This window comes from Melanerpes formicivorus, unplaced genomic scaffold (genome assembly GCF_026170545.1).
Source record: "Melanerpes formicivorus ecotype bairdi unplaced genomic scaffold, bMelFor1.0.p_v2 SCAF_1, whole genome shotgun sequence".
Lineage (NCBI taxonomy): Eukaryota > Metazoa > Chordata > Aves > Piciformes > Picidae > Melanerpes > Melanerpes formicivorus.
Genome location: NW_027142353.1, coordinates 47724520 through 47751719, shown reverse-complemented (window position 1 = coordinate 47751719; position 27200 = coordinate 47724520). Strand labels below are relative to the sequence as shown.

General features: G+C 62.7%; 2 protein-coding genes across 3 annotated transcripts in view; one reads left to right on the top strand and one right to left on the bottom strand.

Annotated features, from left to right (window-relative positions):
* PPME1 (protein phosphatase methylesterase 1) overlaps positions 1 to 13784 on the top strand; it is a 31280-nt gene extending 17496 nt beyond the window's left edge. The window contains 9 exon segments of the mRNA XM_068141938.1: positions 1 to 82; positions 2017 to 2107; positions 4340 to 4405; positions 5592 to 5721; positions 6589 to 6718; positions 7645 to 7689; positions 8963 to 9027; positions 9686 to 9753; positions 11132 to 13784. Coding sequence (XP_067998039.1) covers positions 1 to 82; positions 2017 to 2107; positions 4340 to 4405; positions 5592 to 5721; positions 6589 to 6718; positions 7645 to 7689; positions 8963 to 9027; positions 9686 to 9753; positions 11132 to 11150 — 696 coding nt within the window. The 3' untranslated portion in view covers positions 11151 to 13784.
* A 1458-nt stretch (positions 13785 to 15242) lies between these two features.
* Positions 15243 to 25906, bottom strand: P4HA3 (prolyl 4-hydroxylase subunit alpha 3). Of its 2 annotated transcripts, XM_068140117.1 has the most exons (13): positions 25709 to 25906; positions 24838 to 24980; positions 23990 to 24210; positions 23183 to 23332; positions 23027 to 23078; positions 21699 to 21856; positions 21430 to 21606; positions 20750 to 20814; positions 20141 to 20300; positions 18924 to 18986; positions 17984 to 18052; positions 16637 to 16733; positions 16290 to 16448 (listed from the first exon to the last, which is right to left on the bottom strand). In XM_068140117.1, exons 1-13 carry the CDS (start codon positions 25900 to 25902, stop codon positions 16378 to 16380), a joined length of 1620 nt encoding a protein of 539 aa, XP_067996218.1. In that variant the 5' UTR covers positions 25903 to 25906; the 3' UTR covers positions 16290 to 16377. The 2 variants fall into 2 exon arrangements, with proteins under 2 accessions (XP_067996126.1, XP_067996218.1); XM_068140025.1 differs by lacking the exon at positions 16637 to 16733 and having other exon boundaries at positions 15243 to 16448.
* Between the last annotated feature and the right edge of the window lie 1294 nt (positions 25907 to 27200).

Genomic DNA, 27200 nt, shown 5'->3' with positions numbered 1-27200 from the left:
GGGGGAGCCATCGCGGTGCACACGGCGGTGGCCAACCTGCTGCCCAGTTTGCTGGGGCTCTGCATGATTGATGTCGTGGAAGGTGAGTCTGGTGGCTCCTCTGCTGAGCTGCTGCCTTCTAAAGCTGATATTTTTGCCTGTTTCCCTCTCAGGCAGCAAAATAAAACCCCACCTTTTTGGCCCTGGTTTTCAGAGTCCTCCTAAGCAAAAGAAACCCCAAAATCGTTGGAGGATCTCCCCTCCTGGGGGACACTGCCAGCTGGTTCCTCTCCTGGCTGTGTTCCTCAGTGCTGCATTTGGCTCCCAAAAGACCTTTTAAGATCATCCAGTCCAAGGCTGAGCCCAGCACTGCCCCAGGGCACCACCAACCCATGGCCCTCAGCACCACAGCTGCCAAACCCCTCCCAAGGATGGAGACTCCACCACTGCCTGGGCCACTGGTGTGAGGGGCAGCAAGGGCAAGGGCTGGGACCTGCCCCTGGGGCACAGCAAGCCCAGGAGGGCTCCAGGCTGGGGCAGAGGGGCTGGGAAGTGCCTGGGGGAAGGGCCCTGGGGGGGTTGTTTGACAGCAGCTGGAGAGGAGGCAGGGGGTGCCCAGGTGGGCAAGGAGGGCAGCAGCAGCCTGGGCTGGAGCAGCAATGGTGTGGGCAGCAGGAGCAGGGCAGGGATTGTGCCCCTGGGCTGGGCACTGGGGAGCCCACAGCTGCAAGCCTGGGGGCAGGGTTGGGACCCTCCCTGCCAGGAGGAGCTTGAGGGCTGGAGCAGGGCCAGAGCAGGGCAAGGAAGCTGGGGAGGGGTGTGGGGAAGGAGGAGAAGGCTGTGGAGAAGTTGTGAGGAGCAGCTGAGGGCCCTGGGGGGGTTGAGGCTGCAGCAGAGGAGGCTGAGGGGAGACCTGGTGGCTCTCTGCAGCTGCCTGAAGGAGCTTGCAGCCAGCTGGGGCTTGGTCTCTTCTCTGAGGGAACAAATGATAGGATGAGAGGAGATGGCCTCAGGTTGCCCCAGGGAATGTTTAGGTTGGACATGAGAAGAGAATTCTTCTCTGGAAGGGTTCTCAACCCCAGGCCCAGGCTGCCCAAGGAGGTGGTAGAATCCCCATCCCTGGAGGTGTCCTACCTGTTCCAATTGTCTCCTGGGGGAGCAGGTGGGGAGCTCAGGAATTCAAACCTGAGCTTCCCTTCACAGCATTTGAGGTAAGGAAGCTCAGGTTTGGATTCCTGAGCAGCTGCAGAGAGCCAGGAGGTCTCCCCTCAGCCTCCTTCTCTCCAGGCTCAACCCCCCCCAGCTCCCTCAGCTGCTCCTCCCCAGCCCTCTTCTCCAGACCCTTGCCCAGCTGTGCTGCCCTTCCCTGGCCCTGCTCCAGCCCCTCAGAGTCTGAATCAGCCACCAGTGGTGATCCTGCTGTGGTGGAACCTGGAGCAGCTGGGGAGCACTGCCCTGCAAAACAGAGAGTCACAGATTGAAGGAAGCTTTGTGTGTGGAGTTGCAGCTTCACAGAGTGGCTTTAGGATGGAAGGGACCTCAGAGATCATCTCCATGGTGCCAGGGACACCTCTCAGCCAGACTCTGCTGCTCAGAGCCTTGAACAGCCCCAGGCAGGAGGCAGCCACAGCCTCCTGGGCAGCCTGTGCCAGAGTCTCACCACCCTCCTGCTGAAGAACTTCCTCCTCAGCCCCAGGCTGACCCTGCTGTGCGTCAGCTTCAAACCATTGCCCCGGGCCTGGCTCTAGACCCCCTTAGCAGAAGTCCCTCTGCAGCCTTCCTGCAGGAGCCCTGCAGCTGCTGCAAGGCAGCTCTGAGGTCCCCCTGGAGCCTTCTCTTCTCCAGGCTGAACACCCCCAGCTCCCTCAGCCTGGCCTCAGCTGGACTCTGCTGCTCAGAGCCTTCAGCTCAGTGGGACTGCAGCAGTCAAGTCCCACAGAGCTCCACCTCTGTCTGACAAGGGGTCCCCTGGGAGCCACTTGGCCCTGCTGAGGGCTTGGGCAGCTGCTCTCAAGTTCCTCTCCTTTGGGTTTTTAGGCACAGCCATGGATGCCCTCAACAGCATGCAGAACTTCCTGAGGAGTCGCCCCAAAACCTTCAAGTCCCTTGAGAACGCCATTGAGTGGAGGTAAGGAGGTCCCGAAAGCCCTGCCCCTTCTAGCTTGACCCCCCCAAAGGAAGCAAAGCTGAGGTCATTTGGCCTCTTTTCTCACTTCTCCCAGCTGGCTGTCCCCACTTGAGCCTTGACTGATTTGACATGGGGGGGAAAAGGTCTCAGAGGATTCATTTCACCAAGCTTTGGAGAGAGATCCTCTGAGAGCTTCAGCTGAGGGCACCACCGACCCCTGGCCCTCAGCACCACAGCTTCCCAACCCCTCCAGCCATGGGCACTCCACCACTGCCCTGGGCAGCCTGCCACAGGCCTGGGCACCCCTCAAGGGGCACAAATTGCTCCTCAGGGCCAACCTCAACCTCCCCCTTGGGTAGCTTGAGGTCACTTCCTCTTGTCCTGTCCCTTGTTCCTTGGGAGAAGAGACCAAACCCTCCTGGCTCCAAGCTGCTCTCAGGCAGCTGCAGAGAGCCAGCAGGTCTCCCCTCAGCCTTCTTCTCTCCAGGCTCAACCCCCCCAGCTCCCTCAGCTGCTCCTCCCCAGCCCTGTCCTCCAGACCCTTCCCCAGCTGTGCTGCCCTTCCCTGGCCCTGCTCCAGCCCCTCAGAGTCTGAATCAGCCACCAGTGGTGATCCTGCTGTGGTGGAACCTGGAGCAGCTGGGGAGCACTGCCCTGCAAAACAGAGTCACAGACTCAGGGCATGGGTTAGGGGCCCATGGCAGGGGCTTGGAACTCAGTGGTCCATGGAATGGGTTGGGGTGGAAGGGACCTCACAGCTCATCCAGCTCCAACCCCCTGCCATGGGCAGGGACACCCTCCCACCAGCCCAGGCTGCTCAGGGCCTCATCCAGCCTGGCCTTGAACACCTCCAGGGGGGGGACAGCCACAGCCTCCCTGGGCAACCTGTGCCAGTGTCTGCCCAGCCTCACTGGCAAGAATTTCCTCCTCATCTCCAGTCTCAATCTGCCCTCTTGCAGCTTCAATCCATTGCCCCTGCTCCTGTCACTCCCAGCTCCTATCAGAAGTCCCTCCCCAGCTCTCCTGCAGTTCCCTTCAGGTATTGGAAGGTTGCTCTAAGGTCTCCCTGCAGCCTTCTCTTCTCATAAAATCAAATCATGGAACTGTCAGGGTTGGAAGGGACCTCAAGGATCATCCAGTTCCAAGCCCCTGCCATGGGCAGGGACACCTCACACTGCATCAGGCTGCTCACAGCCACCTCCAGCCAGGGCTGGACAGCCCCAGCTCTCAGCCTGTTCCCACAGGGGAGGTTCTCCAGCCCTCTGATCATCTTGGTGGCCTCCTCTGGACCCTCCCCCAGCAGCTCCAGGTCCTCCTTGTGCTGGGGGCATCAGAAGTGGAGGCAGTGCTGCAGGTAGGGTCTGAGCAGAGCAGAAGGGCAGAATCCCCTCCCTGTGCTGCTGCTCTCCCTGCTCTGGATGCAGCTCAGCACACAGCTGCCTGCTGGGCTGCCAGAGACCATTGCTGGCTCCTGGGGAGCTTCTCACCAGCTGACACCCCCAAGGCCTTCTCCTCCAGGCTGCTCTCTCACCCAGCCTGGGTTTGTGTCTGGCACTGCCCTGACCCAGGGGCAGGACCTCAGCACTTGGCCTTGTTGAACTTCAAGAGGTTGGCTTGGGCCCAGCTCTGCAGCCTGCCTCAGTCCCTTTGGATGGATCCCTTCCCTCCAGCCTGTCACACAGACCACCCAGCTTGGTGTCCCCACCCCCACCACCCAGCTTGGTGTCCCCCACAGCTTTTTGCCCCCCCCACCACCACTCACTTTGGTGTTGCCCCCCCCCAAGTCTTGCTGAGGGAGCCTCCACCCCACTGCCCCAAGATGTTCAGCAGCTCTGGTCCCAGCAGCAAGCCCTGAGGGCCACCACTGCCCCTGCTCTCCATTAGGGGCACTGATTCCTTGCCCACAGCCCCCTGAGTGCCACCCCCCCAGCCAATTCTCCACCCCTCCAGTCCCTTCTGTTCCCTTCTGGGGTGCAGGATGTGATGGGGGCATGGTCAACCCCAAATCCAGAGGGACAGTGCCACAGAGAGGGGGGAGGGAGGGCTTCAAATGAGCCCCTCCAGCCCAGCCACTTCCTGAGACCAAGAGGATTGGGGAAGCCAAAAAGACCTTTTTGTTCCCCCCTCCTGTTTCTGGCCCTGCAAGTTCTGAAGCTCCTCACTAAATAGCTCTTCCTTTTTGTCTCCTGGCCCTTTTGGTTGGGTTTGATTTGGTGTCTCCCTTTTTCCTAGTGTCAAAAGTGGACAAATAAGAAACCTGGAGTCTGCCAGAGTGTCCATGGTTGGCCAAGTCAAACAGTAAGTGGCTTATATGGGGCTGCTTTCTTTATCCTGAAGCTCTCCAGGTCATCTTCTCTGCCTTGCCATGGCTGTGCCAGAGCTGAACTGCACTTGCAAGGGTCAGTTTCTCCCAGCAGATACAAATCCCTCAGCATCTGATTCACAGCAGCATGACCCTGAGCTGGCCCTGGGAGGAGACCTGGGCAAGAATTTCCCAGCAGGAGCATTTGGGCTTTGGGAAGCTGAGCTCCTGCTGCTTGCCTCTGCCTTGGTGTGGCTCAGGTTCTGCTCACCTCAGTCTGAGGGCTGTGAGCCTCCACAGACCCCCAGCATGGTGGTGGTGGGAAGGGAGCTCTGGAGCTCAGCCAGGCCCAGCCCAGCCTGCTCCAGCAGGGCACCCCCAGCAGCTTGCCCAGCAGCACCATGGCCAGGGGGGGTTGGAAGCTCTGCACACAAGGAGACTCCACAACCTCTCTGGGCAGCCTGCTCCAGGCCTCCAGCACCCTCACACCAAACAACTTTCTCCTCTCCTGCTGCCACCTCCTGCCTGCCACTTTGTGCCCCTTGGCCTGGCCCTGGGCAGCACTCAGCAGATGCCAGCCCCAGCCTCTTGCCCCCCACAGCCCCTTCAGCTCTTGCTCAGCATTGCTCAGCTCCCCTCTGGGGCTGCTCTTCTGCAGGCTCTCAGCCCCAGGGCTCTCAGCCTTTGCTGCTCCCAGAGCTGCTCCAGGCCCCTCAGCCTCTCCCCAGCCTCCCCTGGACTCTCTCCAGCACTTCTCAGTCTCTCTGCAGCTGGGGAGCCCAGCCCTGGACCCAGCCCTGCAGCTGTGGCCTGGCTAGGGCAGAGCAGAGGGGCAGCAGAGCCTCCCTTGCCCTGCTGCTGCCCACACTCTTCTTGATGCCCTGCAGGAGCTCTTCTTGACCACCAGGGCCCCTTGCTGGCTGCTGGGCAAGTTGTTGTCCATCAGTTTGTTCTCCCCAGAGCTGCTGCTCTGCAGGTCCCACATCCTTTTGTCCCTTCCTTTTAGAAATGGATTCACTCTCTGTTGCATTTCAGGAGGGATCTGAGGTGGGTTTGGGGGACCAGGGGGATCCTGCCAGTGCCACTCAAAGCCTTCTTTGGAGCCTTTCCAAGCTGCTGCTCCATTTTTGGTCTATTTTGGGGGGAGGCAAAGAACCAATTTCTGAGTTTTTTTCCCCACAGATGTGAAGGGTCTGCAAGTCCTGAATGCCCTAAAGCCATAGTGGAAGGGATTATTGAGGAAGAGGAGGAGGAAGAGGAGGAGGAAGGGGGAGGCTGTGTCAACAAAAGGAAGAAAGAAGATGACACAGAGGTAGTTTCCTATCCCCTGCCCCATGCTCTGCTTTGGAGAGGGATTGGAGAGCAAGGAGGAAGTGTCCCCTGGGATGATGGAATCAAAGAATGGCTTAGGCTGCAAGGGACCTTGGGAGCTCCTCCAGGCCAACCTCTCCATGGTCAGCAGGACATCTGCAGCCAGGGCAGGCTGCTCACAGCCCCAAACACCCTGACCTGAGATGGTTCCAGGGATGGGACATCTCCCACCTCTGTGGGCACCCTGGGACAGGCTCTCAGCACAAAAACCTTGTCCCTATATCCCCTCTGAGTCTCCCTCTTGGAGCTCCAAACCATCTCCCATGGTCCTGTCCCCACAGGCCCTGCTCTAAACTCTGTCCCCAGCTTTCTCCTCAGCCCCTTCCAGCCCTGCCAGGCCACCAGCAGCTCTCCCTGCAGCCTTCTCTTCTCCAGGCTCAACAACCCCAACTCTCCCAGCAGAGCCCTTCCAGCCCTCCCAGCATGGCTGTGGCCTCCTCTGGCCCTGCTCCAGCAGCTCCCTGCCTGTGCTGAGGCCTCCAGAGCTGCCCCAGCACTCAGGAGGTCTCCCCAGAGCTGTTCTCCTCCCCCCCCCCAGCCTGGATGGACCCCAGGGGTTCCCCCCAGCCCAGCTTCAGGACCTGGCCCTTGGCTTTGTTCCACCTCCTGAGCTTCCCCTGCTCCCACCCCAGCCTGTCCAGGTCCCTCTGGCTGGATCCTGTCCCTCAGGTGTTCCAACTCCCAGAAGTGTGAAAGCCACCAGAGGGAACCCAGCTGGGTTCCAGCTCCACTCACAGCTGTCTCTCAGACCTCATTGAATCCTGCAGCTGTTGTCCCTAACGCAGAGCTCCCTCCTCTCTCCCTGCAGACCAAGAAGGAGCATTTGTACACCTGGAGGATTGAGCTGGCCAAGACAGAGAAGTACTGGGATGGGTGGTTCAGAGGCTTATCCAACCTCTTCCTCAGCTGTCCCACTCCAAAGCTTCTGCTTTTAGCAGGTATGGCTCCCCTCCTGTCCCCTCTAGGGGTTCAGGGTCCCCTCACTCCCCTCCTGTCCCCTCCAGGGGCTCAGGGTCCCCTCACTCCCCTCCTGTCCCCTCCAGGGGCTCAGGGTCCCCTCACTCCCCTCCTGTCCCCTCCAGGGGCTCAGGGTCCCCTCACTGCACTCCTGTCCCCTCCAAGCCAAACCCTGGCTCCTGTCTTGCCCAGAGGGGAGCAGACCTGTCCCTTGCACATTGTATCCTCTGTGGTGCTGTGAAATACCCTCAAGCCAGCCCATTCCACACAGCCCCAGCCTGGGGAGGTGGTTAGGGCACCTCTGGAGCTCAGCCAGGCCCAGCCCAGCCTGCTCCAGCAGGGCACCCCCAGCAGCTTGCCCAGCAGCACCATGGCCAGGGGGGGTTGGAAGCTCTGCACACAAGGAGACTCCACAACCCCTCTGGGCAGCCTGATTGAGGAGGTTCTTCCTCCCCAGGAGCAGGAGCCTTGCTGAGCTTCAGGAGCTTCCTCTCCCCTGTGCCTCCAGCCTGCTGCAAGGCTCCAGCACCCTCACAGCAGAGAAGTTCTTCCTGGTGGAATCTCCATGGTTCCAGTTTGTGCCTGTCCCTGGGAAGGGTCTGGCCCCATCCTTTTGCCCTCCCCCCCCCCCCCCCCCCCCCCCCCCCAAGCAGCTGCAGGCCCTTTTAGTGCCCAGCTAAGTGTGCAGCCAAGCCTGGGAAGCTGCAGGCCCAGGCTGGATTCCTCCCCTCCTGGCTGGGACTCTTCCCTGCCTCTTTACTTCCTTGAGCTGCAGCAGTGCAGAACCCCTGTGGGTGCTTCCTTTGGAGCCACTCAAGCCAAGTATCTCCTTCCAGAGGCTGAGTAAAGCCCTCCTTAGGCAGTGGTGGTCTCTCTGGCTTCTCTCAGTGCCTCTCTTTCACTGCAGGTGTGGACAGGCTGGACAAAGACCTCACAATTGGACAGATGCAAGGTAAATGCTTCCTGGTGTTCCTCCAGCCCTGCTGGGATGCTCCTTGGGGGTGAGAGCTGGGGGTGCAGGGCCAAGAGAGGGCTGGGCCTGGGCCTTCTCTCAGGGGCACCCTGGGCCAAAACAAAGCTGCAATCATCAAGCCCAGGGTGTTCTCTGGTGGGACAGGGGCAGAGGCTGAGGAGGGAGAGGCTGAGGCAGGAGGAGAGGAGAGGAAAGCTGAGTTGAGGCAGGAGGGGGAGGAGGGAAAGGCTGAGGCAGGAGGGGAGGAGGGGGAGGCTAAGGCAGGAGGGGAGGAGGGGATGCAGGAGGGGAGGAGGGGGAGGCAGGAGGGGAGGAGGGGGAGGCTGAGGCAGGAGGGGAGGAGGGAGAGGCAGGAGGGGAGGAGGGGATGCAGGAGGGGAGGAGGGGGAGGCTAAGGCAGGAGGGGAGGAGGGGATGCAGGAGGGGAGGAGGGGATGCAGGAGGGGAGGAGGGGGAGGCTGAGGCAGGAGGGGAGGAGGGAGAGGCAGGAGGGGAGGAGGGGATGCAGGAGGGGAGGAGGGGGAGGCTGAGGCAGGAGGGGGGGAGGGGGAGGCAGGAGGGGAGGAGGGAGAGGCCGAGGCAGGAGGGGGGGAGGGGGAGGCTGAGGCAGGAGGGAAGGAGAGGGAGGCTGGGGCAGGAGGGAAGGAGAGGGAGGCTGGGGCAGGAGGGAAGGAGAGGGAGGCTGGGGCAGGAGGGGGGAGGCTGAGGCAGGAGGGGGGGCAGGAGGGGGAGGCTGAGGCAGGAGGGGAGGCAGGAGGGAGAGGCTGAGGCAGGAGGGGGAGGCTGAGGCAGGAGGGCAGGAGGGGGAGCAGGAGGGAGAGGCTGAGGCAGGAGGGGAGGCAGGAGGGGGAGGCCTGAGGCAGGAGGGGAGGCAGGAGGGGGAGGCTGAGGCAGGAGGGGTGCCTGAGACGTGCTGAGAAGCTGTTCAGAAGTTCACCTTGATGGAAGCTGCTGTGCTGGCCCTCCTTAGGCCTGCTCCCTGCCTTCCCTGTCCAATCCACTCAGCAGAGTGTCCAGCTGGGCTCCTGAGCCTTCCCTGGTGCCTCTTCACCCCTTGAGTGGAGTGAGCCCGAGGGAGGTCTGTTCCTGAGGGCTGGGGGATGCTCTGAAGAGGAGGCCATCGAGTCAGAGTCCTCTGGAAGGCCTTCACAGCTGGCACCTGCGTGCCCAGGAGCTGCTTGCCTCCCCCATTGCCCCCAGAGGGCAAAGAGCACCTCCCAGGCAGCCCCAGTGATGCCTTCTTGTTCCCCAGGCAAGTTCCAGATGCAGGTCCTGCCCCAGTGTGGCCATGCAGTGCATGAAGATGCTCCAGACAAGGTGAGCCCTGCTGGGAGGTTCAGGCCAGAGGGGGATGCTGCAGGGGCACTTTTTGGCTGCTCACAACTCACCTGGGATCTTCAAAGGGGCTGGGAAGCCTGGGCTGAGGTGTGCCATGACTCAGGGCTTGGATGAGCACCTTCAGAGCAAGGATTTGTCCTCTCTGCCTCTCCTCACCCAGCTCTCCACTCCCCCTCCTCCTAAGCTGCAGCTTTTGGGGTGGATTCTGACTGACAAACTCAACTCAAATGTCAGAGGAGCAGCCCCAGCCTGGCAGGGGGAATGCTTCTGAAGGTGCAGTCCACAGGGGCTGGAAGGGAGCTCTGGAGCTCAGCCAGGCCCAGCCCAGCCTGCTCCAGCAGGGCACCCCCAGCAGCTTGCCCAGCAGCACCATGGCCAGGGGGGGTTGGAAGCTCTGCACACAAGGAGACTCCACAACCTCTCTGGGCAGCCTGCTCCAGGCCTCCAGCACCCTCACACCAAACAGCTTTCTCCTCCTCTTCAGGTGGCACCTCCTGGCTGCCAGTTTGTCCTCCTTGCCCCTGGGCAGCTCTGAGAAGCAGCAGTCCCAGACACTGGCAGGCTCTGAGCCCTGCCTGAGCTGCTCCTCCTCTTTGTGTCCCTCTGAATTCTGCCTTCTTTTGTCCCTGCCCCTCAGGTTGCTGAAGCTGTTGCCACCTTCCTGATCCGTCACAGGTTTACAGAACCCCTGGGTGGATTCCAGTGGTAAGCCTCAGGGGGTGCTGGAGCTCCTGCTCCTGCTGCCTCTGCCTCCTCCAACCTCCTCACCCCTTCCCTGCTGGCAGGGAAGAGCAGGAGTGAGGCAGATCCTCCACAGCTGCTTGCATGGCTTGCATGGGTTAAAAGTTGGGCTGGAGGCTGGGGCCAAAGGGTGGTGGGGAATGGAGATAACCCCCAGCTGGTGGCTGGGCACCAGGGGTGTCCCCAGGGCTCAGGGTGGGATCACTGCTCTTGGATGTCTTCATCCCTGAGCTGGGGGAGGGCTGGAGGCTCCCTCAGGCAGGGTGCAGATGGCACCAAGCTGGGTGGGAGCTGAGCTGCTGCAGGGGCAGGAGGGAGCTACAGAGGGGTCTAGGCCAGGCTGGAGCCAGGGGGGAGGCCAATGGGATGAGGGCACCAAAGGCAAGGGCTGGATCCTGCCCTTGGATCACAACAAGCTCAGGAAGGCTCCAGGCTGGGGGCTGAGGGGCTGGGAAGTGAATGGTGGGGAAGGCTCTCAGGGGGTAGGTGGCAGTGGCTGGAGAGGAGGCAGGGGGTGCCCAGGTGGGCAAGGAGGGCAGCAGCAGCCTGGGCTGGAGCAGCAATGGTGTGGGCAGCAGGAGCAGGGCAGGGATTGTGCCCCTGGGCTGGGCACTGGGGAGCCCACAGCTGCAAGCCTGGGGGCAGGGTTGGGCTCTCCCTGCCAGAAGGACCTTGAGGGCTGGGGCAGGGCCAGAGCAGGGCAAGGAAGCTGGGGTGTGGGGAAGGAGGAGAAGGCTGTGGAGAAGTTGTGAGGAGCAGCTGAGGGCCCTGGGGGGGTTGAGGCTGCAGCAGAGGAGGCTGAGGGGAGACCTTGTGGCTCTCTGCAGCTCCCTGAGAGCAGCTTGCAGCCAGCTGGGGCTCAAGGGCTGCTCCTGAGGGCTGGGCCAAGAGGAGATGGCCTCAGGTTGTGGCAGGGGAGGTTGAGCTTGGCCCTAGGAGCAATTTGTGCCCCTTGAGGGGTGCCCAGGCCTGTGGCAGGCTGCCCAGGGCAGTGGTGGAGTCCCCATGGCTGGAGGGGTTGGGAAGCTGTGGAGCTGTGGTGCTGAGGGCCATAGGGTGGTGGTGCTGGGGCAGTGCTGAGGCCATGCTTGGCCTTGATGAGCTTCAAGGCCTTCTCCTACCTAAGCAGCTCTCAGGTCCCCTTCCATGACCCTTTTGTCCTCCTGCCTGTTCCTCAACTTCCTGGTTCCTGCTGTTGGAAGCTTCAGAGCTGCTGTGAGCTTGCCCTTGGCTCATCAAACCACATTTAGGTTGTCTTGGGGTGGGCTGGGGGGGGCTGGGGTTGGGAACACCTCAGGGTCTCCACCTGACCTCTCTCCCCCTCTCCCCTTTCCTCCCTCAGTGTCTTTCCTGCCTGTTAGGACCTTGGTGTCCCCCAGCACCGAGTCCTGTTGTACATAAACTGCACCAGAGGCCACTGTGATGTCCCTCCCCAGCATCTCCTTCCATCTCTCCAGCTCAGCAGCACTGAGAAGTTGGTGTCAGACTCATCCCTTCCCCACCCCCACCCCCTTCCCCACTTAGATCTTAGTCCTCCAGACCATCCAAACTGCTTTAGGGACTTCCTTGTGCTGAAGACCATGGGGAAAGCTCTTCAGGTCCCTTGGGAGTGAGCTCCTCTCAGCTGCCACCAAGGAAGACCTCCTGGAATCCCAACCCCTCCACCTCCAGCACTTCTCAGGCTTTCTGGGACCCATCCTTGGCAGCCCAGACCCAGCAGGGGCACGGCAGGGGTGGCCAAAGGCTTCAGGATTCCTCCCTGGAACCACCTCAGTGGACCTCAACTTTGGCTTTTGGGTTTGTTGCCTCCACTTCCCCTAAGCAGAGGAGGAGTTGGCTTTGGTGGGAGCTCAGGTCTCACCTCACCAGCTCCAACCTCATGGATGAAGCTGTGAGAAGAGCCCAGAAGCTTCTCTGGTCAGAGTTGGCTGAGACCCTGAGTCACAAAGGCAAGGTTGGGAACCAGGAGCTCCATGTCAAGAGTTCTGCAGCCTTCTTGATGCTCCTTTCAAGCTCCCACTGAGGTAGAGCAGCCTGGAGGAGTCCAGAGGAGGGCACTCTGGACCTGCCTTGGTGAGGAGGACCCAAGAGCAGCACTGACAACGTGGTCAAGAGGCTGCTTGGCTATTCCTTGCCCCTGGAATGTGATCTTCTCCCCACTGCTGGAGGCAGGACCTTGATTTCACTGCCCCTCCCCAGACCTTTCTTCTGCTTGCCTTCCATATTTCCACCTCCAGAGGGGACTTCCATGGAGAGCTTCTCTTCAGGGTCAAATTACCCCCAGCAGCTCCTCAGGTGGCTTTCACTCCTCAGCAGAGCCACCTTGGAGCACTTCTCCCTCAAAGATTCTGCAGGTGGATGTCTCAGATCTTCCTCTTTTTGCCTTGGGGCCATCACCTCCTGATGCTGGTGGGTGGAGGCAGCTTCTGAAGGCCCTTTGGTGAAGCAGAATGGTGGTGGCATGAGCTGGGAGGTGAGGTCTTCACCCTAGGACTAGTGGTGGCCTGGCTTGGGAGCTGAGATGTCCATCCTGGCACTGCTGATGGCCTGGAGATGTCCATCCTGGCACTGCTGGGGGCCTGGGCCTGGAGATGTCCATCCTGGCACTGCTGGGGGCCTGGAGATGTCCATCCTGGCACTGCTGGGGGCCTGGGCCTGGAGGTGTCCATCCTGGCACTGCTGGGGGCCTGGAGGTGTCCATCCTGGCACTGCTGATGGCCTGGAGATGTCCATCCTGGCACTGCTGGGGGCCTGGGCCTGGAGGTGTCCATCCTGGCACTGCTGGGGGCCTGGAGATGTCCATCCTGGCACTGCTGGGGGCCTGGGCCTGGAGGTGTCCATCCTGGCACTGCTGATGGCCTGGAGATGTCCATCCTGGCACTGCTGGGGGCCTGGGCCTGGAGGTGTCCATCCTGGCACTGCTGGGGGCCTGGAGGTGTCCATCCTGGCACTGCTGATGGCCTGGAGGTGTCCATCCTGGCACTGCTGATGGCCTGGGCCTGGAGGTGTCCATCCTGGCACTGCTGATGGCCTGGAGGTGTCCATCCTGGCACTGCTGGGGGCCTGGAGGTGTCCATCCTGCCTGAAGCCTTCCTGGACTCTGGAGACATTGAGGTGGGGCAGAGGGAGTTGAGGTCTGGAGCTGGCCAAGCTCAGCTCAACTCCACCTTGGTGCTGACCTTGCTGGAGAGCAGCTCAGCTCCTTGGGCTCCTCCTGGGCCCAGCGGTGGTGTCCTGGCTCTGGGTCCCTTCCCTGACCCCTCCAGCTGGGACATGCCTGAGCTGGAGACCAGAAGGACCTCGTTCCAGAGAGCTCTCCTGGCCAGCAGCGCTCAGGTGGTGGCAGGAGGAGGAGGCAGAGGCAAAGGAGAAGGAGGAGGAAGAAGAGAGCAGCTGCTGGAGCTCCTCCAGCTTCCCTCTTTAGGTCCCCATGGTCATGACTGTTGTTCTTCTCTCTCCACTGTGACCCTCACTTGGTGTGTGTACCCTGGGAGCTTCTGCTGTGGATCATCTCTGGCAGCTGAGATGCAAAACCCTCCCTTGAAGCTTGGCTCTCAGCCCTCCCCCAGCTGGCCTCCTGCCTTCAGCCCTGGGAGAGCTGCACTCCCCACAAACCTGTGGCCAGAGCCTCACCTCCCAGCCTGCTGGAGCCCTGTGCCTGGTGTCCTCCTCCTGCTGCTGCTGCTGCTGCTGAAGTCATCTTGGTCACGTCTCCTTCCTCCACCCCTGAAGCAACTTGGGAGTGGTTCCTTGAGGTGACCTCTTGGCCCCTTCCCACTTTGCAAGGACAGCAAAGAAAAGAACCCACCCCACCCCCCCAAACCCAAACCCAAACCCAACCCTGGGAGGGAGGAGAAGCTCCCCTTCTCCTTCAGCCAGAAGCCCCCTGGGAAGAGGAAGGACTCTCTGCAAACCTCTGAGGGCTCCCCACAGCTCTTCTTTCGTTGTCATCGTTTTGAGAAGTGAGTGGAAACCAATAAAACATCTCAACAGCTCCTGCAGCCTGGCCTCTGCTCCCTGCCCACCTCCTGGGCCTGCCTCCTGCAGGAGTGGCAGGTGGTGGAGTCCCCAGCCCCTCTGGAATGGGGGACCTGGGGGCCATGGGTTGGTGGTCAGGTTCCATGGCCTTAGAGGTCCCTTCCAAGCCAAACAATTCTGCTCCATGTTGGAAAGGGACCTTGAAGCTCAGCCAGTTCCAACCCCCTTGCCATGGGCAGGGACAGCTCCAGTGGAGCAGCCTGGCCTGGAACACCTCCTGGGAGGAGATGGTGGTGGTGGAGGAGGTGATGATGGTGGTGGTGGTGGTGATGATGATGGTGGTGGTGATGATCTCAGAGCTTCTCTACAGCCTTCATGACTCTATGAAGCTTAGGCTGGGCAGACACTGGCACAGGTTGCCCAGGGAGGCTGTGGCTGTCCCCTCCCTGGAGGTGTTCAAGGCCAGGCTGGATGAGGCCCTGAGCAGCCTGGGCTGGGGGGTTGGAGCTGGATGAGCTTTGAGGTCCCTTCCACCCCAACCCATTCCATGGACCTAGGCTGAGGGAATCCTGTGGGGCTGACAGGACAGAAGGATGACTCCAGGGAGAGCAGCAGGGGTGGGTGGCTGGAGGGGAGGCTTCCTCTGGGCTGTGTTGAGCCTCCAGCACCCTTGGGTCTGTGCCTTTGTCTGGGAAGTGTCCATCGTGGTCCTCTGGTGGCTGCTTCTCCCTTTGGCAGGCAAAAAGAGCCTCACAGAGTCACAGCTTGGGGGGGGTGGAAGGCACCTCTGGACATCAGCAGCTCCAACCCGCCCTGCCAGAGCAGAGCCACCCAGGAACACACCCAGGTGTGGCTTGGCCCAGCCCAAAATAGGCCCTCTGAGTGTCCTGGTGTCCCAATCCCATCCCTCCTAGCCCCATTTGGAGGGGTCCAAACCCCATTCCCAGCCCTGCCAGCCCTCCTCTGGGGCTCCCCAACCCCAATCCCTTCCCTCCCAGCCCTCCTTTGGGGCTTCCCACCCCCGATCCCTTCCCTCCCAGCCCTCCTTTGGGGCTTCCCACCCCCGATCCCTTCCCTCCCAGCCCTCCTTTGGGGCTCCCCACCCCCAATCCCTTCCCTGCCAGCCCTGCTTTGGGGCTTCCCACCCCCAATCCCTTCCCTCCCAGCCCTCCTTTGGGGCTCCCCAACCCCAATCCCTTCCCTCCCAGCCCTCCTTTGGGGCTTCCCACCCCCGATCCCTTCCCTCCCAGCCCTCCTTTGGGGCTTCCCACCCCCAATCCCTTCCCTCCCAGCCCTCCTTTGGGGCTCCCCACCCCCAATCCCTTCCCTGCCAGCCCTCCTTTGGGGCTCCCCACCCCCAATCCCTTCCCTGCCAGCCCTCCTTTGGGGCTCCCCACCCCCGCTCCCTGCCCTGCCAGCCCTGCTTTGAGCTCCCCCCTGCTCTTCACTCTGAAGCCTGCTGATGACCACCGAGGTGCAGCTGAGGTCCCTTTATTGTCGCGGGTTTCAGGCAGGGGCTGAGCAGCTGCCAGCACCCCCCAGAGGGCCTCTGAGACTCGGCTTTGTCACCCGTGGGGGGCTTCTCTCACCCTTGAGTGCCTCTGTCACCCAGGAGTGGGCTCTTGTCACCCACTGGTGGGCTCTGGTGACCTCTGTCACCCGTGGGGGGCTCTTGTCACCCACTGGTGGGCTCTTGTCACCCATGGGGGGCTCTGGTGGACTGTCACCGGTGAGTGGACTCTGTTGCCTGTGAGTGGGCTCTGTCACCCGTGGGTGGGCTCTGGAGGACTCTGTCACCCATGAGTGGGCTCTTCTCCTTCATGGGTGGGCTCTGTCACCCCTGGGTGGCTCTGTCACCTGCAAGTGGCCACTGCTGGACACTGTCATCCGTGGGTGGGTTCTGTCTCTCACGGGTGGGCTCTTGTCCCCCACAGGTGGCCTCTGTCACCCACTAGTGGGCTCTGGAGGAGTTTGTCACCCATGGGTGGGCTCTTGTCACCCACAGGTGGCCTTTATCACCCGTGGGTGGCTCTGTCACCCAGGGTTGGCCTCTGTCATCCGTGTGTGGGTTCTGTCACCCACAGGTGAGCTCTGTCACTCCTGGGTGGCCTCTGTCCCCCGTGGGTGGGCTCTGGTGGATGCTCTCCCCCACGGGTGGCCTTTGTCACCCAGGAGTGGCCTCTGTCCCCCGTGGGTGAGCTCTGTCACCCACAGGTGAGCTCTGTCACTCCTGGGTGGCCTCTGTCCCCCGTGGGTGAGCTCTGTCACTCCTGGGTGGCCTCTGTCCCCCGTGGGTGAGCTCTGTCACCCACAGGTGAGCTCTGTCACTCCTGGGTGGCCTCTGTCCCCCGTGGGTGAGCTCTGTCACTCCTGGGTGGCCTCTGTCCCCCGTGGGTGAGCTCTGTCACCCACAGGTGAGCTCTGTCACTCCTGGGTGGGCTCTGTCACTCCTGGGTGGCCTCTGTCCCCCGTGGGTGAGCTCTGTCACCCACAGGTGGGCTCTGTCACTCCTGGGTGGCCTCTGTCCCCCGTGGGTGGGCTCTGGTGGATGCTCTCCCCCACGGGTGGCCTTTATCACCCAGGAGTGGGCTCTGTCCCCCGTGGGTGAGCTCAGTCCCGCGGGTCAGCGCCGCAGCGCCTGCGGAACTCCTGCCCGTGCTCATGGATCCATTTGTTGGCCACTGGGGAGGGGACAAGGACAAAGATCTCCATCTGCCCTGGCCCCCGGCCCTCCCCCCCCGGCCCCTCCCCGCCTTGCTCCGAGCCCTGTCCCCTCCTTTCCAGGTGTTTCCTGGCTTCCCACCCCCCCTTTTCTGCCCCCTCCCGACCCGGGGGGACCCCAAGGGGCCGGCCGGGAGCCATCTCTCACCCCACTTGTCCCCAGCCAGGACAGGGCAGGCGGCGTGCAGGGTGTCCCCATCCCCCGCCCCGCTGCGGCGCAGGTTCCACCAGAAGAGAGCTGCGTTCTGGGGGGGAGGGGAGAGGAGGGGCTGGGGTTGGGTCTGCAAAAACAGGGCTGGCAGGGAAGGGATTGGGGGGGGGGGAGCCCCAGAGGAGGGCTGGGGGGGAAGGGATTGGGGGTGGGGAGCCCCAAAGCAGGGCTGGCAGGGAAGGGATTGGGGGGGGGAGCCCCAAAGCAGGGCTGGCAGGGAAGGGATTGGGGGTGGGGAGCCCCAAAGGAGGGCTGGGAGGGAAGGGATTGGGGGGGGGAGCCCCAAAACAGGGCTGGGAGGGAAGGGATTGGGGGTGGGGAGCCCCAAAGCAGGGCTGGCAGGGAAGGGATTGGGGGTGGGGAGCCCCAAAGGAGGGCTGGGAGGGAAGGGATTGGGGGTGGGGAGCCCCAAAACGGGGCTGGGAGGGAAGGGATTGGGGGTGGGGAGCCCCAAAACAGGGCTGGGAGGGAAGGGATTGGGGGTGGGGAGCCCCAGAGGAGGGCTGGGAGGGAAGGGATTGGGGGTGGGGAGCCCCAAAGGAGGGCTGGGAGGGAAGGGATTGGGGGGGGGGGAGCCCCAAAGCAGGGCTGGGAGGGAAGGGATTGGGGGTGGGGAGCCCCAAAGGAGGGCTGGGAGGGAAGGGATTGGGGGTGGGGAGCCCCAAAGCAGGGCTGGGAGGGAAGGGATTGGGGGTGGGGAGCCCCAAAACAGGGCTGGGAGGGAAGGGATTGGGGGTGGGGAGCCCCAAAGGAGGGCTGGGAGGGAAGGGATTGGGGGGGGGGGAGCCCCAAAGCAGGGCTGGGAGGGAAGGGATTGGGGGTGGGGAGCCCCAAAGGAGGGCTGGGAGGGAAGGGATTGGGGGGGGGGAGCCCCAAAGCGGGGCTGGGAGGGAAGGGATTGGGGGTGGGGAGCCCCAAAACAGGGCTGGGAGGGAAGGGATTGGGGGTGGGGAGCCCCAGAGGAGGGCTGGGATTGAGGGGTTTGCCCCCCAGAAGTGATGCAGGAGCCTTAGGGTGAGGTTTTCACACCCCAAAAGAGAGTCAGGAGCCCTAGGGTTGAGGGTTTGCACCCCAAAAGTTAGCCAGGACACCCTGGGGTGAGGCTTTCACCCCCCCAAACCCCTCTGAGGGAGCTGCTGAGGTTGGGCTTTGGCACGGGGGAGGCTCAGCCCCCACCCCTCTGAGAGGAAGGAGGCAGAAGGGAGCTGTGGTGTGGTCCCCCCCTCCCCCTCCCAACTTCCTCTCTCCCCAGGGGGGCTCCTGGGGCTGTCCCCCCAGCCTCACCTTCACCACAGGCACACTGAGGTTGGCATAGATGAAGGCTGTGGAGCCTCCAGCCTGCACTGCACTCAGCTGAGGAGGAAGCAGAAAGAGGAGCCTTGGTCCCAGCCCCCCCCACCTGCTTTAAGGGGGGGGGGGGGGAGGATCTGAGGCCCCAGTCCCACCCCTTGGTGTGTGTCCCCCCATCTCCACCATGCTCCTAAACCTTCTCCTGATGTCATCACCCCTCCAGGGGCTGATTTGGGGGCTGCCCTCCCCCTCTTCCAGCCCTGTTCACTCTGAAACCTACTGATGGCCATGCAAGGGGCAGAGGCTGCACAGGGAGGAGGCTCCAGGAGGCCTCCAGAAAGACTCAGGAGACTCCAGGAGGAATCCAGGGGGGTCCAGGAGGACTCAGGAGACCCCAGGAGGACTCCAGAAGGACTTAGAAGGCTCCAGAAATACTCAGGAGGCCTCCAGGAGGATTCCAAGAGACTTCCAGGAGGGCTCAGGAGGCTCCAGAAATGCTCCAGGAGGACTCCAAGAGGCTCTAGAAGGAGTCCAGGAGGCTCCAGGGTTACTCCAGAGGGCCTTGGGAGGCTCCAGGAGGACTCAGGAGGCTTCAGAAAGACTCCAGAAGTACTAAGGAGGCTCCAGGAGGCCTCCAGAAAGAGCCAGGAAGCTCAAGGAGGCATCCAGGGGACTCCAGAGATATTCAGGAGGCTCCAGAAGGATTCCAAGAGGCTTCCAGGAGGTCTCAGGTGGCTCCAGGAAGGAAGGAGGCTCCAGAAAGGCCTCCAGGAAGTTCCAGGAGTACTCAGGAGGCTCCAGAAACACTCCAGGAGGACTCAGGAGGCTCCAGGAGGCTCCAGGAGGAGTCCAGGAGGCTCCAGGAGGACTCAGGAGGCTCCAGGAGGAGTCCAGGAGGCTCCAGGAGGACTCAGGAGGCTCCAGGAGGACTCACGTAGATCATGACGGTGGCAATCCTGTTGCCTGACTTCATCCTGTACAGAGGACTCTTCATGGACTGCCCAGGAGCCAAGAGTTGGAGATGGTCAGCCAAGGAGGCCACAGCACAGCCTGGAGACACCTCCCAGCCCCCCAGAGCTGCTGCTTCTCAGGTGGCCTCACCCCCACCCCAGGGCACCCTCTGCCCCTCCCTCCCATCCCCTCCCTCCTTCCTTTCTCCTGCCCTTCCCAGGGCTCACCATGGGGACAACTGCCCCCCAGGGAGCCACCCCCAGGAGCCACCCCCAGGAGCATCTGAGGGAGCCTCCCACCAGAGACCACCCCCAGAACCCCCCCAAGGAGCCTCCCACCAGAGACCACTCCCAGAACCCCCCCAAGGAGCCTCCCACCAGAGACCACCTCCAGAACCCCCCAAGGAGCCTCCCAGGGAGCACCATCCCCAAATCCCACCTCCAGGAACATCTGATGGGCTACCCTAGGGACCCACCCCACGGACCATCTCCAAGACCAGCTGGTGGACCACCTCAAAGCCCACCCTGGGGACCCAGAGCCCATCCCAGGGTCCAACCCAGAGCCCACCTGGAGACCCACCCCATGAACCACCTCCAAGACCATCCTGATGGACCTCCCCCAGGATAATCCCCAAGCACCATCCCCCTGAGGATATCCTCCCAAGGACCACCTCCCAAGGACCACCTCCCAAGCACCATCCCCCCAGGGACCTCCCCCCAAGGACCTCCTCCCAGGGACCTCCTCCCAAGTTGCCAGCACCCAAGGACCTCCTTCCAAGCATCATCCCTCCCCAAGGACCTCCTCCCAGAGACCTCCTCCCCAGGGCCAGCACCCAAGGACCTGCTCCCAAGCACCATTCCCCCAGGGACCTCCTCCCAGAGACCTCCTCCCCAGGGCCAGCACCCAAGGACCTCCTCCCAAGCACCATCCCCCCAAAGGACCTCCTCCCAGAGACCTCCTCCCAAGCACCTCCCCCCAAGGACCTCCTCCCAAGCATCATCCCTCCCCAAGGACCTCCTCCCAGAGACCTTCTCCCCAGGGCCAGCACCCAAGGACCTCCTCCCAAGGACCTCCACCCAAGCATCATCCTCCCAAGCACCTCCTCCCAGAGACCTCCTCCCAGTCACCATCCCTCCAAGGACCTCCCCCCAAGGGTCACCCTCTCCAGGCCACCCCCAGGCCCACCGCCGAGCTGCTGACCGTGGCATGGTCGAAGTGGGGCTCGTAGTGCCCCCCCAGGCCGTAGTTGACCACCTGGAGGTGCTCAGCGTAGGGAGGCCTCAGGTCCAGGCCGGTCAGGGCTGAGATCCTCTGCTCCAGGGCCACCACCGCCGGCGCCGCCGTGGCCTTCAGCCAGGCGCTGGGGGACCCCCACCCCCAGACCTTCAGCGCCCCCCAGCCACCGCTGGAGGGTCCCAGAGCTCCCCAGGGTGCTGGGGACCGCAGGGCTGCCCAAGCTGGTGGCCATGGGGCCGGAGGAGAAGGGGCTGGAGGGCCACCCAGGCTGGTGGCCATAGGGCTACCCGGGGCAGTGATGATAGGGCACACAGGGTGGTGACCACAGGGCCACCCAGGGGGGTGACCACAGGGCCAACAGGGTGGTGACCACAGGGACACCCAGGCTGGTGGCCACAGGGCTACCTAGGGTGGTGGAGAAGGGGCTGGAGGGCCACCCAGGCTGGTGGCCATAGGGCTACCCAGGGCAATGATGATAGGGCACACAGGGTGGTGACCACAGGGCCACCCAGGCTGGTGGCCACAGGGCTACCTAGGGTGGTGGGGAAGGGGCTGGAGGTGTCTGCTGCCTACCTCTTGCTGATCCTGTACTCAGCTTTCTGCTGCTGCTCCCCAGAAGCCACCACAGACCTCTGCAGCTGGAGGGACACAGGGTGGGGGTGGGGACAGCAGATTGGGTCCCCCCACAGCCCAACCTCAGACCAGAGGGTTGGGTCTCTAGCAGCTGGTGGCCAAAGATCCCCAGCCCAAGGTGTCCCCCCAGGGTCTCTAGCAGCTGGTGGCCAAAGATCTCCACCCCAAGGTGTCCCCCCCAGGGTGTCAGAACCTGGGTGCAGCAGAGCTGGGTGGCACCAACCCAAGCCTGACAGGCAGTTGGCTGGGTCCAGGCATGGATCTGGGTTCTCCCCCAGAACCTCCAGGAGGTCTCAGGTGGAACCAAGCAGAGCTCAGCTCACCCCAGGGGCTCCCTGCAGAAGGCTTTGGATAAGCCCTGCCTTAAAAAGCCTCCAGGGTTGACCAAGCAGCTCTTGGGGACCCTTCTCCAGGGGGTGGAAGCACCTCCAGCTCTTGGGGACCCTTCTCCAGGGGGTGGAAGCACCTCCAGCTCTTGGGGACCCTTCTCCAGGGGGTGGAAGCACCTCCAGCTCTTGGGGACCCTTCTCCAGGGGATGGAAGCACCTCCAGCTCTTGGGGACCCCTTTCTAGGAGATAGAAGGACCACCAGCTCATGGGGCACCCAGGAGAAGGCTCACCCAAGGCCCTGCCAAGCCCTTGATGGTCTCAGCCTCCAGGTCAGTGATGAAGTCGTGGTAGAGGACGAGGTAGGGCTGGACCTGCACCACCTCCTTCTTGGCGGGCTGGAGGAGCAGGTAGGGGCTGCCGTTGGTCTCATAGGAGCAGCTGAGCCCTGGGGGAATCCCCAGGTAGGGCTGAGGAGAGGGAGAGAAGACCATGAGGGAGCTGAAGGAGGAGGCAGTGGTGGGGTTGGGAGCTGGTGGGCACTAACTTTGGCATCCCCTACCTGCCCCCCCGGGCGCTGGCACAGCTGCTCGTAGGCATCGCGGCTCCGCAGCTGGGTCCCGTTGGGGCGAGCCAGGGGCACAGCCTTCGCCTCCAGCCCCACCTCCAGCAGCTCCTGGTACTTGGCCACGTTCCTCACCACCCTTTGGTTGCTGGGCTCTGCCACACAGGTCCTGCTCTCACCCCAAAAACCTACTCTCCAACCTCACCCCCCCCCAACCCAAGCTCAGTGCCCCCCGTGGGGGTGGCAAGAGGTTGGAAGTGAAGGGAGAGGGTTGAGAGAGTTGGGGTTGTGCAGTCTGGAGAGGAGAAGGCTCCCAGGAAACCTTCTTGTGGCCTGCCAGTGTCTGGAGGTGGCTCCAGGAAAGCTGGGGAGGGACTTGTGAGGGTGTGAGGGAGGGATAGGACTGGGGGGGATGGAGCAGAACTAGAAGTGGGGAGACTGAGATTGGATGTGAGGAAGAAGCTCTTCCCCATGAGGGTGGTGAGAGCCTGGCACAGGTTGCCCAGGGAGGTGGTGGAAGCCTCATGCCTGGAGGTGTTCAGGGCCAGGCTGGAGGTGGCTGTGAGCAGCCTGCTGTGGTGTGAGGTGTCCCTGCCCATGGCAGGGGGCTTGGGGCTGTCTGAGCCTTGAGGTCCCTTCCAACCCTGACAATTCTGTGATTCTATGAGCAGGAGAAGGGTTGGAGGATCAGAAGATGGATGGAGGAGCAGAGGATGGATGGAGGAGCAGAAGGCCTGGAGGAGCAGAGGATGGATGAGGAGCAGAAGGCCTGGAGGAGCAGAGGATGGATGAGGAGCAGAAGGCCTGGAGGAGCAGAGGATGGATGGAGGAGCAGAAGGCCTGGAGGAGCAGAGGATGGATGGAGGAGTGGAAGGCCTGGAGGAGCAGAGGATGGATGGAGGAGCAGAAGGCCTGGAGGAGCAGAGGATGGATGAGGAGCAGAAGCCCTGGAGGAGCAGAGGATGGATGGAGGAGCAGCCCCTGAGGCTCCCAGGGTCAGAGAAGGACTGACCACTCGCACATCAAAAGCTCATCCGAGAGCTCATCCCTCCCCCTCCATGCACCCCAAAAGCTCCCCCATCTCCTTCCATGCACCCCAAGAGCTCTTTAATCCTCCTCCATGCACCCCAAAAGCTCCTCCATCTCCTTCCATGCACCCCAAGAGCTCTTTAATCCTCCCAAAAGCTCCTCTGGATGAGCCTTGAGCTCCCTTCCAACCCTAACAAGTCTGTGATTGTGTGAAGGAGGAGGTGGGTGGTGGAGACACCCCCAAAAGCCCCCCTTCTCTCCCCACCTCCTGCCACAGCAGAGGTTGTCCCACATACCGTAGAGGAGGAACTCCTTGGAGAGGCTCAAGGCCTGGGAGATGTTTCCAGCCTGGATGGGGGACAGTGAAGAGCCTTTGACCATCTTCTCCCCACCACCCAAAGCTCAGCCCTGCTGGGCACCAGGGAGCTGGGACTGGAGCTTGGTGGCCATACCATGAAGTAGGAGAAGGCAAGGTGGTCCAGGGCAGCCTCCAGGCTACTGCCATCCTCTGGGTGCCATCTGCCATAGGAGAGGCGGAAGAGGCCAGCAGCCTCCTCCAGCCAGGGGATGGAGTGGTAGAAGTCTCCTGTGTCATAGGCCACCTGCCAGCCACAGTGTCACCAGCAGGGCCACCATGGCCTGCACCCCATTCCCAGCCTGTCCAATCCCACCCCACCACATCCCCATCCTGCCCCCATCACCACCTTCACCCCAAGCCCACTCCTGTCTATCCCCTCCTGTCCCATCTCCATCCCATCATCATCTGTCTCCATTTACCATCATCTCCATCCCCTTCCTCATCTCCATCCCATCATCTTCATCCTATTATCTGCCTCCATTTCCATCATCTCCATTTCCATCTCCATCTCCATCACCCCCATCCCCATCATCCCCATCATCACCTCCATCATCCTCATCACCTCCATCATCCCCACCTCTATCATCTCCATTGTCATCCCCATCTGCATCCTATCATTCCCATCTCCATCCCTCCATCTCCATTTCTGTCCTCACCTCCATCCCATCATCTCCATTCCTATCCCCACCTCCATCTCCATCCCTCCATCTCCATTTTCATCCCCACCTCCATCCCACCATCTCCATCTCCATCCCACCACCCTCACCCTGCCATCTCCCCACCATGCCCAGACCCCTCCCTCCAAGCCTCGAGCTCCTCTCCTCTCCCACTCTTTGCCCCATGCAGGGCTCAGGGTCAGGAGGCGCTGGCCCCGCCGGGAGCGGCCACAGCTCCTCCTCACCTTTCCCACGTGGAAGCAGTCAGCAGCAGAGAGGGGGAAGGGAGGGCCGGGGCGGGCGAGGGGAGGCCAGCCCGGGGCCGCCGGCTGCAGGCTGCCCCTGGCCATGGCCTTGGCGCTCAAGCCGTAGACGTCCTGCAGCCTCATCAGCCCCCGGGCGGCCCCGGCCAGGTCCTCGGCTCCTGGCAGCTCCTCCTCCACCTCCTGGAAAGCCTCCTGCAGCACTGGGGGGGGGGGGGGAGGGGGTTCAGGGAAAGGGGTGGGTGAGCTTTTGGGGTGCATGGAGGGGGACTAAAGAGGTTTTGGGGTGCATTGAGGAGGACTGTCTTCCATCTCTCCTCCTGCTCCTCCATCCCGTCTCCTGCTCCTCCCTCCCTTCTCCTGCCCCTCCATCCCTTCTGCTCCTCCATCCATCTCCTGCTCCATCATTCTCCTGCCCCTCCAGCCCTCCTCCTGCCCCTCCATCCCTTCTGCTCCTCCACCCCTTCTCCTGCCCCTCCATCCCTTCTGCTCCTCCACCCCTTCTCCTGCTCCATCATTCACCTGCCCCTCCAGCCCTTCTCCTGCCCCTCCAGCCCTTCTGCCTCTCCAGCCCTTCTCCTGCCCTTCCATCCCTTCTGTTCCTCCATCCCTTCTGCCCCTCCATCCCTTCTGCCTCTCCATCCCTTCTCCTGCCCCTCCATCCCTTCTGCTCCTCCATCCATCTCCTGCTCCCCCATGCCTTCTCCTGCTCCTCCAGCCCTTCTGCTCCTGCCTCCCTTTCCCCTTTCTCCTCCACCGTGTCCCCTCCCATCCCTCCCAGGTGACAGAGGGGACCCCTGGCCCAGCCACCCCCTCCCCCATCTCCTCACCCTGGATGTTCTCAGAGGCCTCCTCACTGTAGACCACGTTGGGCCAGTCAGAATGAAGTCGTTTGATGAGGCTGAAGGCCAGCAAGGGGTTGTCCACTGAGGCCTGGGGGTCCTGGTGCAGGGCCTTGATCCTCTCATAAAACCTATCAAGCCCCCCAAGGGGAAAGACCCTTGGGAGTGGTGCTCCTGGCTGGTGACATCCCTGAGGGTCTGAACCCCCTCCCCTCATAGCTGGACATCCACAGTGTGTGGGGAAACCACAGGGAGGGTGGCAGAGCCCAACCCCCTGGTGGGTACCTGGGGGTGGCACGGCCCTGGGGGTGCTGTGACAGCAGGGGCAAGGGGACATGGGGAGGGGGTTGGGGGAGCAGGGTGAGAGGGTCAGAATTGGGGGATTAGGGTGGGGCTGAGGGGGGCTAGGTGAGAGGGGCAGGGTGAAGGGGGGCAGGGTGAGGGGGGCAGGGTGAAGGGGGGCAGGGTGAGAGGAGTGGGGTGAGGGGGAGCAGGGTGAGGGGGCAGGGTGAGGGGAGCACGGCCAGGGGGGCAGAGTTGGGGGCTCATGATGGGGCTTACAGTGAAATGGTCAGGGTGAGGGGGTGAGGGCAGGAATCAGTGTGGGGGGGGGGCAGGGTGAGGGGGTCAGAGCTGGGGGGCCAGTGGGTGCTCAGGGTGAGGGGGTCAGAGCTGGGGGTGTCAAGGTGGGGGTCAGAGTGAGGGGGTCAAAGTTGGGGAGTCAGAGCTGGGGGGGCTCAGGGGAAGTCCGAGTGAGGAGGTCAGAGCTGGGGAGCCAGAGCTGGGGGCTTGGTGAGGACGGTCAGAGCTGGGGGGTCAGAGCTGGGGGGTAGGGCTGGGGGGCTCGGGGCGTCGTTACCTGGCCAGGCGCTGCAGCCGGGCGTTCTCCCGCCCCAGGTAGGTTCGCAGCCGGCGCAGCAGGCGAGCCTCGGTGCCCAGCGCCCCGCGGACGCTGGCCATGGCCGAGTAGGTCTCAGCCGGGGCCGGGGGGGGACGCAGGAGAGACATCAGCACCCCCAAAGCCAGCGAGCCCGGCGGCCCCAGCGCTCGCATCCCAACCCCGGCGAGCTGGGAGCAAGGCGGGCAGGGGGGCGGGGGGGACACGCCCCGGGCAGGAGGGGGTTGGGAAGGGGGGTCCGGAGCCGCCACGTTGGCTTCGGGCTGGGGATGGAGCAGCGGGGAGTGGTGGGGCTGGTCCCCGGCCTGCCCGGCCCCAGCCTCCCCTGGCTTCATCCTGCCTCTCCCTGCCCTGCTTGTCCCTGTCCCCATCCTGCCTGTCCCTGCCCTGCCTGTCCCTGTCCCCATCCTGCCTGTCCCTGTCCTGCCTGTCCCTGTCCCCATCCTGCCTGTCCCTGCCCTGCCTGTCCCTGTCCCCGTCCTGCCTGTCCCTGTCCCCATCCTGCCTGTCCCTGCCCTGCCTGTCCCTGTCCCCGTCCTGCCTGTCCCTGTCCCCATCCTGCCTGTCCCTGTCCTGCCTGTCCCTGTCCTGCCTGTCCTGATCCCCACCCCTCTTGCCTGTCCTGCTTGTCCCTGTCCCTGTCCTGCCTGTCCTGGTTCCCATCCCTCCTGCCTGTCCCTGTCCTGCCTGTCCCTGTCCTGCCTGTCCTGATCCCCACCCCTCCTGCCTGTCCTGCTTGTCCCTGTCCCCATCCTGCCTGTCCCCGCCCTTCCCTGGCTTCATCCTGCCTGTCCCTGTCCTGCTTGTCCTTGTCTCTGTCCCCATCCCTCCTGCCTGTCCCTGTCCTGCCTGTCCTTGTCCCCATCCCAATCCTGCCTTGGCCTCATTCTGGTTTGCCCCTGTCCCTGTCTTGTCCCTGTCCTGACCCAGCTTCATTCCATCCTCCCTGTCCCCATTCTGCCCTGCCCTCATCCTCCAGGTCCCCATCTCCCCTGTCCCACTCTTGTGTGTCCTTATTTTATCTCCTGTCCCCAGCTTTCTATTTTCCTACCTTCCTTGGCCCCATCCTGCTTGTCCTCCTCTTGCCTGGCCCTGGCCTGGCCTCATCCTGCCTGTCCTTGTCCCCAACCTGTCTGTCCTTATCCCCATCCCACCCTGCCCCTCCCCATCCCCATCCCACCCTGTCCCACTCTTGTCCCCTGTCCCCACCCTCTCCTGTCGCTGTTTTCTGTCTCCCAACCGCCTTGCCCCCATCCCTCCTGTCCCTGGAACCAGCTGAATTCCCAGAGAGAAGCTCAAGAGAAGTTGGGAATGTGTGTGGGGGTGGCTGTGGCTGTGGCTGTGCCAAGGGGACCGGAGAGGACAGCCCTGTCCTGCACCGAGGTGGGGACGAGGCCATGGCGGTGTAGGCACAGGATGTGTCCAGTGCTGGGGGTGGGCACTCCTCTGCTCC

Bases quoted from the DNA above. Each gene is read 5' to 3' on its own strand.
- P4HA3 (XM_068140025.1), bottom strand. From the start codon at position 25,902: ATGCGAGCGCTGGGGCCGCCGGGCTCGCTGGCTTTGGGGGTGCTGATG. The intron at 24,981-25,708 runs GTAACGACGCCC...GGGGCTTGATAG, and splicing joins CGGCTGCAGCGCCTGGCCAG to GTTTTATGAGAGGATCAAGG. The intron at 23,333-23,989 runs GTGAGGAGGAGC...TGTGGCTGGCAG, and splicing joins ACTGCTTCCACGTGGGAAAG to GTGGCCTATGACACAGGAGA.